Source organism: Musca domestica, unplaced genomic scaffold, assembly GCF_030504385.1.
Source record: "Musca domestica strain aabys unplaced genomic scaffold, Musca_domestica.polishedcontigs.V.1.1 44, whole genome shotgun sequence".
NCBI classification, from domain to species: domain Eukaryota; kingdom Metazoa; phylum Arthropoda; class Insecta; order Diptera; family Muscidae; genus Musca; species Musca domestica.
Window position 1 is genome coordinate 7,869,699 of NW_026712334.1, and position 10,294 is coordinate 7,879,992.

The 10,294-nt window shown below is 34.7% G+C and overlaps 1 protein-coding gene across 1 annotated transcript in view; it reads left to right on the forward strand.

The window, feature by feature from the left end:
* LOC101892726 (eye-specific diacylglycerol kinase-like) overlaps nt 1-5,856 on the forward strand; it is a 44,251-nt gene extending 38,395 nt beyond the window's left edge. Inside the window, exon 3 of the mRNA XM_011293214.3 lies at nt 5,811-5,856. Within this exon, the coding sequence (XP_011291516.2) occupies nt 5,811-5,856 (46 nt within the window). The remainder of the gene's footprint in view (nt 1-5,810) is intronic.
* The last annotated feature ends 4,438 nt before the right edge of the window (nt 5,857-10,294 follow it).

Consider the following 10,294-nt stretch of genomic DNA (forward strand, 5'->3'; position numbering starts at 1 on the left):
AAGTGAAATTATAATAGAGAACGTAAAGAATTATGTGTTCTTGTATAATTCATTGTAGTCAACAAATGAGCAAAAAGTAAACAACTTCATCAGCTGTTTTATAATTTCGTCGGTATTGTGTTCCATACGACGAATTTTCGCGGCTCATTTTGTCGCCGCGTAGGGCGAAATTCGTCGTTCGCTCCAATTGTGTTCCTAGCATTATGCTGTAGTAACCATTACGAATATGAAATACCATATTTGAAATAATTCCAGTAAATAATGTCGCTAAAATCGCGCACCTGAATAGACAGTCCTATTTCAGGGGTTAAAGTATTCAGAAGGAACTCCTTGTGTGGATTTCATTGAAAAACTACAATCATCAAAATACCGAATTATGGGAGGTACCGAATTATGGGAGGTACCGAATTATGGTAAGAAGACATGAACCTGCATGAGCAATTTTCAGTCATAGATGGTAGAAGCTATTAGAAACTTCATATACGAAATTTGAAACAATTCCGATTAAAAATGTCGCTAAAATCATAAAAATACTGAATATCGGTAGGCATCGTTATAAAGGGACTATGCGAAGACGTGGGCCTGAATACGTATTTTTCAAAGACATAGAAGTGTAAATATAGGACAAGACAGAGTAAAATATGGCAACCCTGTGAAAAATGCCTCTGTTGTTATGATATCGTAACAACATAGTTACCAATGTTAAGCAATTTAAACCGCTAAGACAGTATGCAATTATTTGGAAGGTATATGGAATAGAACTTTGAAACCAATATTTTGGATTATTCAAATTTTTATTTGTCATTCTTTCCTATAATTGTGTTTTTTATATTAACATGCCTTTGTCATATTCTGTTATTCAAAGTAGTACAGCCACAAACCATTGGCTCAGAATGCATTTTGTCTAGTCTTTACCATTTTAGGTCTTTGTATTTTTTTCTTATAGGCTGTAGTATCCATTACGAATTCTAAATACGAAACTTAAAAAAATCATCAAAATACCGAATATCGAGGGTAGGAGATAGGAGATATCGTGGATCTATATAGACAGTTCTATTTTTTGGGGTAGAGTACAAACAAAGACATAGAAGTATAAAGATAGGACAAGACAGAGTCAAGATATGGCAACCCTGTGAAAATACCTCTGTTGTTATGATATCGTAACAACATAGTTAGCAATATTAAGCGATTTAAACCGCTTAGGCAATATGCGATTAACTGGGAAAGTCTATGGAACAGAATTTTGAAACCTAATTTTTGGATTTTTCAAACTTTTGTTTGTCATTTTTTTCTATAAATGTGGTTTTTGATATTAACATGGTCCTGTCCTGAGCTGTTATCTAGATAGTACAGACACAAACCATTTGCTCAAAATGCATTTTGTCTAGTCTTTACCATTTTATGTCTTTGGTACAAAAGGAACTCCTTGTGTGGATTTTCAGACAATTCTAATAAAAAATTTGGCTACAATACCGTACATGGGCAGATACCGTTATATGGGGGATATACAGTATCGTGGACCTATATAGACAAATCTCTTCCAGGGGAGTAAAGTAAAGAACTCCAAAAGAGTTCCTTGTGTAGAAGTTCTGATAATTCCATTGAAAAATGTCGCTAAAGTCATCAAAAGACCGAATATCAGGGGTTACCGTTTTCTGTGGGCTATACGATATCGGTGACCGATGTAGCCCATCTTCAAACTTGCCTGCAGACGAAAGTCTGATCTGTGAAAAATGTTAGCTTCCTATATTAATTCGTTCTGACTCTAGCGTGATTACAACAGATCTTAGAATGTTACGTTGATCAAGAATATATGTACTTTGTTAGGTCTAAAATAATTATTTCGATGAGTTACAAAAGAAATGACGAACTTAATATACCCATATTATACTATGCATGGTGGAGGGTATAATAAAACAGAATCCAAATACAATGGTGGGACATAAAATTATGTTGAACATGCTTCGTTGTGCATAAAAATGCTGACGACAGCGAGTGACTCTTTTTTGAGCCACACATTTATGACCAGATTTAATAGGTGTTAAGCGGTATTTGTAGGGCCATATGTTTGGTGGATCTTCTCGAGTTCACTGTTTTGAATTACAGTTTTTTTTTTTTTTTTTTTTTTTTTTTTTTGAGAGTTGACATCTTCATGGCGCATCCATGAAGAGTTTTTGTTCGTTGTGTTTGTTAAAGTCAAAAATAAAAATATTTTGTATCGAATTTCTCCTTAGAATAGAAACCCCTATTCCATTATAAATCATGAAAGTTTTGCTTTTAATTTTTGCAAAAAAGAAAAGATAAAACTCGAAAATATTTCCTAATGCTTTTAATGGATTTTTTGACGCATACATTTACCATAAAACTTTATTTTTCCAAATAGTTTAAACAAAAAAAATCAAAGTATTTGCTCTTTTTATTGGTTATTATTTATTGGCATTGTCATTTCATTTAATTCGCTTCCACCACTTGCACATTTGAACCCCAATTTTTACTACATATTTTTTTTTTAATTTAATTTCAGGATCAATATTTGTTCAAAAATATTTTACACATGATATTGAAGTGATATGTAAAGTGATTTTTTTACGTATTTATTATTATGTTATAGCATCCTTATGGCTTATTTTACCATATTATACTGTGCACCACAAAATATAATTACAAGATAAATCAGTAGTAGGTTCCGGCTTTCTAAAAGTTTACATCGCAAAGTAACCTAAAAAGAGGAGGTACGATCCTCCCTCTTCCATATTATTTTAAAATTTCCGGTATTCCGGAGTGGTACTAACTTACTGACTGGGAATCAACGCCAAGACGAAACGGTTAAAGCTAGAATTTTTAAGTTTGTCTTTTGGTGTTAACAATTAGAGATAAAAACCTGAAATCAAGGTTGGAAAATATATTTGATATGTGAAGGTGGTTTTGGAAATGTATATAAAGTGTGCCAAATGGTACTAAATTTAGTACAGTTTAGTTTAGGATGGACGGATGAAGCTGAAATGTTGTACTGAAGTGAGAAAGGACAGGTGCACGAAAATGCCTAAATAGTACTATATATAGTACAATTTAGTATTGGGTGAACAGATGGTGCTTCAAATCTGAAATTTTGTAAAGGGGTTGCTGTTCATGTGTAGCGTAGACATATCACAGTGGTTTAGGGAATGTGTACTATAAATGTTTGAAAAGTACTGAATGATACTATATGTGGTATTGGGTAAAGAGATATAGCTGGAATTCCGAAATTTGGTATTGAGGTCTTTGATGGAGTCTAGAATTAAGATATGATGGTTGTTTGAAAAATGTGTCGTATAAGTGTACGAAAAGTACTAAATAATACTATATCTGGTACAAGTGGGTAATGGGTGATTGGAAAGTGTTTGCAGTTTGAAAATTTTTGACGCTACATGTGTAGCCTGGACATACAGAGGTGGTTTTAGAATGTGTACTATAAGTGTACGAAAAGTACTGAATGATACTACATTTGGTATTGTTTAAAGGGATAGAGATAAAATTCTGAAATTTGATATTTGAGTCTTTAGTGGCTTAGAAGGCGAGAAAATAACACGACCGCTTCGTTTGGGTGTAGATTCAATTCTGATTTTTATTTAAAGATATTTTTCTTAAGTGCAAATAAAAACTAATCTATCTTAACCTAATCGCAGCCACACGATTATTCTTATTTATTATTAGTTTTAAAAGGAAATATTACATGACTGCCTATCCCTTCATTTAAGTGTCATCTGGTCATCCACATCTGTGTGTGTGGGTTATGACCTTTATTATCCTACACATTATCGTATGCGACATAACAAAAGATCACTGAATTCTACACATGTGATATTTTAGGACCGCTGGGAAACTGATAATTTTGAAATATTTATTTTTATACCCTCCACCTTGGAAAGGAAAGGAAACGGAAACTTTGTCATTCCGTTTGTAATATCCTTAAATATTCGTCGTAGACCCCTTAAAGTATATATATTCATAATCAGCATAAAATTCTAAGTCGATTTAACGATTTCCGTCTGTCTGTCTGTTGAAATCACGATACAGCCCACATTATTTGACGTAGATCGCCAAAATTTAGCAGAGCAATTGGTATTGTGTCTAGGATGGTTGGTATTGAAAATGAGATATATCGGTCCACGTTCTGGTATAGTCCCCATATAACAGTACCTCCCGATATTCGGTATTTTGATGATTTATGCCACATTTTTTCACGGATTTGTCTGAAAATTGGTATTAGTAGGTCATAATGGGTCCCTGTACGTGTGGCAAAACATTGCATGTATAGGTCCACGTTTTGGTATAGCTCCCATATAAAGGTACCTCCCGATATTCGGTATTTTGATTATTTTTGCCACATTTTTTCACGGATTTGTCTAAAAATTGGTATTTATTGGTCATAATGGGTTCCAGCTCCGGTAGCGAAACATTGCATGTATGGGTCCACGATTTGGTATAGCCCCCATATAACGGTACCTCCCGATATTCGGTATTTTGATGGTTTTTGCCACAGTTTTTTCACCGATTTGTTTAAAAATTGGTATTTGTGGGTCATAATGGGTCCTAGTTCGTGTGGCGAAATTTTGTATATATAGGTCCACGTTTTGGTATAGTCCCCATATAACGGTACCTCCCGATATTCGGTATTTTGATTATTTTTGCCACACTTTTTCACGTATCTGTCTGAAAATTGGCATTTGTAGGTCATAATGGGTTCTAGCTCCGTTGGCGAAACATTGCATGCGTAGGTCCACGATTTGGTATAGCCACCATATTACGATACCTCCCGATATTCGGCATTTTATTGGTTTTTGCTACATTTCTTCTAATGTTTCCTTTACCCTAAGGTGGAGGGTATTAAAAGTTTGGCCCGGCCGAACTTAATGTTTTTTTTTACTTGTTAATTGTTAGATTTTCCAGCGCTTTAACCGCACTCAAAAGTATGTACAAAATATTTTGTATAATTGAATTACGAAATAGTACTAAATTGGGTGAATCCTTAAATGTCACTGCTGGGGTCTGTAGTTAAGATATGGAGGTAGTTTTGGAAATGATAGTATACAATGAACTGTTCGAAAAGTAATAAATATTACCAAATTTGGTGTTATGTGAATGGATAGTGCTGAAATTCTTAAATTCTTCTAGGGTTAACATATGGACCGTTGATATAGCTTTGTACAGGAAAATTGGATATGGATCCATTGTGCAATGATGTTAAATACTCCTCGGTAAATTTCAAAGTTAATGATTTCGAAGACTTTTTAATTGTAGAAGGTTAACATTTTCCTTTTATTCTTTCCAAAAAGGGAAAACCTTGAGTTATATAAAAAACATCTGATAATTTAGTACGATGTATGAAATTTTGATACAAAAAAACGTCAAACTGAACAAATTGAACATTCTGAGTACTAAAAAGCCTAACACAGCATCTAATTTTTTTAGATGGAATATTCGCTAGCGAAATTTACCCTCTTATTAAGACTACTTTGCAATATTAATATCCAATTTATATTCTTCCATTCTTAGCTCTACATTCATAATTTATCCATGGATTTTTCCTGTAACTATTTTTTGTGTTGCCCAATGTAATCTACAGTAATATAATTATTTAAAAAATTTAATTTATTTGTTTCACAGTGATATAGTATACATTTATGGTATGAGTTACTTAAAATAATATTAAAAAATGCCAAAAAAATCGAAAAAATCACTCTACATAAGCCCCTAACATGGTGTGTAAACTAGCCTTTACTTTTATATTTTAATAATTTTAATTATTTGTTATTTTCTTTCCCAAACAGATTTCTGCATGATTTGTTGTTGATCCACATATTTTGTAATTATTAATTTCTTCAAAGTTTTTAATAAAATATTTTTATGAATATAAAATGAACATTTTACTTATATTAACACCTACTTCCTTCTCCTTTTTACAGGTACGTATACAATAGTTTACATTTTACACAAAAATGTGTAGGATTTTTGGAAATAGTTATCCTTGTGTCACCAAGGATACTCAACAATGTGATAAGTATTTTAATATTGTTATTTAAATATTTTCCATGATTCCACAAATTATGGAATTAATTTTTGGTGTACATTTTCAGAATTTGATATTTATTTGATATTTTAAATTTTAAAATTGGCCCTGAAGGCAAATGATTTAACTGGAAATATTATCGACTAGTTTTTAAAATTCGACGAAAAGGAAAGTTATAGGGGAGAGACAATGAGGTTGTAATGAAATCCCTCTAAATAAAGGATAATTTTACAACTTTAAGAAGCAGACAAACCGTTGGCTTTTCCTACGAATGTCTAGCCTCAGTCATTAAGGTTGAATTACATTTTCTCTTTGGGTCATAGGTAACTCATTTTATAAATATAGCTTTTTATACCCTACACCACAAGGTGGTCAGGGTATTATGTCTTTGTGCACTTGTTTGTAACAGGCAAAAGGAAACGAGATAGACCCTTAGTTCCTTCTGATGATCTGCATAGAATCACTTTCTAAATTGATTTATGCATGTCAGTCCGTCTGTCCGTCCGTCCGTCTGTCCATGTATTCTTGTGAACAAAATGCAGGTCGCATTTATTATCCGATTGAGATGAAATTTTGCAAACAACATTTGTTTGGCCCAAGGAGATAATCGAAATTAGAGATAATCGGTAAAAATTTAGATATAGCTCCCATATATATCTTCGTCCGATTTGCCTTTTATTGTGCACCAAACGTGTAATATCAGCCCGAATAGTATGGAATTTTGCACATACAACCAAATTAGGCCTGAAAATAAGTATGCCAAATTTGATCGAAATCGGTTCAGATATAGCTATAGCTCCCATATATATTGTTCATCCGATTTGTTATTTTTGTCCTCCGCAGCCGTAATATACACTCTGTAACAACAATATTTGGGGAAATATATCAAATGCAGCTCAGAAATACCTTTGCTAAATTTTATCGAGATCGGTTCTGATTTGGATATAGCTCCCATATATAACTTCGTCCGATTTACCTTTTATTGTGTACCAAACGTCTAATATTTGCCCAAATGGGATGGAATTTGGCACATAAGACCGAATTTAGCCTAGAAGGTAGTATGCCAAATTTGGTGATGTTCGGTTCAGATATAGCTATAGCTCCCATATATATTGTACATCCGATTTTTTGTATTTGTTACCTACAGCCGTAATATGCACTCCGTAACAATGATATTCAGGGAAATATATCAAATACAGCTCAGAAATATCTTTGCCAAATATTATCGAGATCGGTTCAGATTTGGGTATATTTCCCATATATATCTTTATCTGATTTCAGATTAATTTTGCACCAAATGGGCAATATAAGTCCGAATTTAAAATATACAAATGCTTCGGCATATTTAGTCCTTTGAATTTTAAATTATAATTATAATCATAGCGTGTATGATTGAATTCTCCCATAAAAAAACTTTTAATTATAAAGTGGAGCTCAACTAAATTAGCAAAGTGGTGTAGGGTATCATAAAATCGGCCCCGCCCGAGCGTTCGAAATAATTTTTATACTTAAACGAAACGTGAAACTGTATAGTATGTGAGAAGCGTCTAAAAGTATGCTACATAAAATTGCTTACGAAAAGTCACTTTACACATGAATTAACCATGTTGTGTAGTCTAACCTTTATATATTATTTTTGAGGGGAAGACGCCAGAAGCTGACAGCCGATATCTAGGTTTAGTAAAAAAATTAAAAGAACTCTACACTGTGGTCCTAAAAATTTTATAAAGTATCCCAGAAATCTTTCAAAAAAGCTCAGGTCTGGTTTAAGAGTATTCAAATAACTGACTGACTGACTTACTGATCTATAATCAACGGCCAGACGAAACGGCTGATGCTGAAATCTTGTATTATTGCACGAGGGCCAGTCTTGGTGCGTAGGAGTATGATAACCCTGTGTTTTTTGAAAAAGGGTACAAAAAGTACTAAAAATTTGTACTAGACATTGAAATGTCTGGAATGAGCATCACTGAAGTGCAGGATACACGTACCAAAGGGTTTTGGGAAATTCGAACTTAATTTTACTTAAAGTTCTAATATGGTACAATTTTTTTAAAATAGTACCATTTTTAAATGGACGGATGGATTCAACAATTTTGTTTGAGAATCCAGGTTGGAAAGTAAGTTTGCTATATAAACAGTTGGTTTTGGATATGTGTACTAAGTGTGCGAACTGTACGAACTGTACGAAATGGTACTGAATTTGGACCGTTTGGCTCAGGGTGAACGGATGAAGCTCGAATTTTTAAATTTTGTGTTGGAATCCCTGTTGGTGGCTAGTTTCTGGAAAAAAAGGTGGTTTTAAAAAGGTGTACTACGTGTCCCCAAAATGTACTAAATAGTACTATATTTAGTACTATATTTGGTGTTTGGGTAAACATATGGCTTTTGAAATCTGGAATTTGGTATTAGGGTCGCTGTTCATGTACAGGGTGAGCTGAAAAAAACTGCAACAAAGTCAAACGCCATAATCTTTACATTTTTTTTTAATTCTATTAAAGGAAAGAAACAATGTCGGAAATTTTAGAATAACTTTAGATTTGTTCGAATTGGTCACTTTTGGCACCAATTATGGCCTTCAAACGGCCATTGAAACCGTCACACGCTGCCCGAATGTTGCTCTGCGGTATTTTGACCCATTCCCGGCGAAGTGCTTGCTTGAGGTATTTTTTAGTACCAACCTTGCTTTCCAAAATACTCCAGACATAATAGTCCAAAGGATTGGTGTACGGAGATTTTGGTGGCCATTTGCGCTGGAAATGAGCGAGGAACCTCATTTTGTAACCATTTTTGGGTGGAGCGCTGTGTCCTGTTGGAGTGTCCAACGTCTGCGGACAAAATGTTTGCGTTCCCAAGACTTTCATACACCCTACAGAAAATTTTCGAAATTTATTCTGATTAATACGATATTTTGACCCATTCCCGGCGAAGTGCTTACTTGAGCTGATCGACACTTTGGTATTTTTATTTTTTACTGCCAACATTGCTTCCCAAAATACTCCAGACACAATAGTCCAACGTTTTGTTATCCGGAGATTTTGGTGGTCATTGTGCGCTGGAAATGAAGCGAGGGACCTCATTTTGTATCCATTCTTGGGTCGTGTTGAGTCCTGTTGGAATGTCCAAGGTCTGCGGCCAAAATGTTCGCGTGTCCAGGTCTTTAATACACCCTCCAGAATATTTTCGCGATAATTTTCGGCATTTATCCAGATGCCACGGTCGATTAATACGAGCGGAGAGTGAACATCGGCTGTTATAGCGGACCACATCATCACCATGGCCGGCGCTTGAGTTCTGGTGACCAATCGAAGGTGCACATTTTCAGCTGACCTCTCTAGCAAGTAAACACGATCATTTTGTTGGTTTACAAATTGCTGGACAACGAATGTTTTCTCATCGGAGAAAACCAAATTCGGCAGTTCACCGCTTTCGGCCAAGTGAAGCAACTCTTTAGCTCTTTTGAGTCTATTTTCTTTCTGTTGCGGTGTAAGTTCTTGCACTTTCTCGGAATTTCAATGGCTTTACCCCGAGCCCATTTTTCAATATTTGCCGAATGGAATACTGCTCACTATGTTCAGCTCACGAGCCATTTTTCGGCCTCTGCGACGCGGGTTTCGATCAAGTCGCTTCTTTACTTTTCGAACCATTTCTACTGATGCTGCTGTTTCCTTCCGTCGTGCTACGCTACCAGTATCACGGTAACGAGCGATGGAACGAGACACAAAAGATTAATTCACATTTAAATGCTGAAGTGCTCTAACGATAGCCACTTGTGGTTTTCCAGCATAATACAAAGAAATCACGCTTGAATTCCATCACGAATATCTTTTTTCTGGAAAATTCTCACCAAAATGCTTTTGTACGCTTGTGAACAATATAATGTGCTGTCACTGGAATAATATCGGACGAGTGGCTTAGAAACGACAGCAGTCTGAAGTTGGTTGCAGTTTTTCCATCTCACCCTGCACTGACAATATACCAAAGAAAAGGTGAATTCAATATTTATAGAATATAAATTCCAAAGAAGTCTATAAAAATAATTTCTTTAAATATTTTCTAACTATTTCGTAAAAGAGCAAGAACCCAAGGAAGACAATTACAAAAACGAGCACATGACAGCCGTCTTATGTTGGAAATGATATCTCAAAATATTTCACACAATTGCCAAAAAAAGCAAACCCACGGTAGGGGGTGGGTGTCATTCATTTTTGGCTTCTGCAACAAATTACCCAACTTACAGCAGCC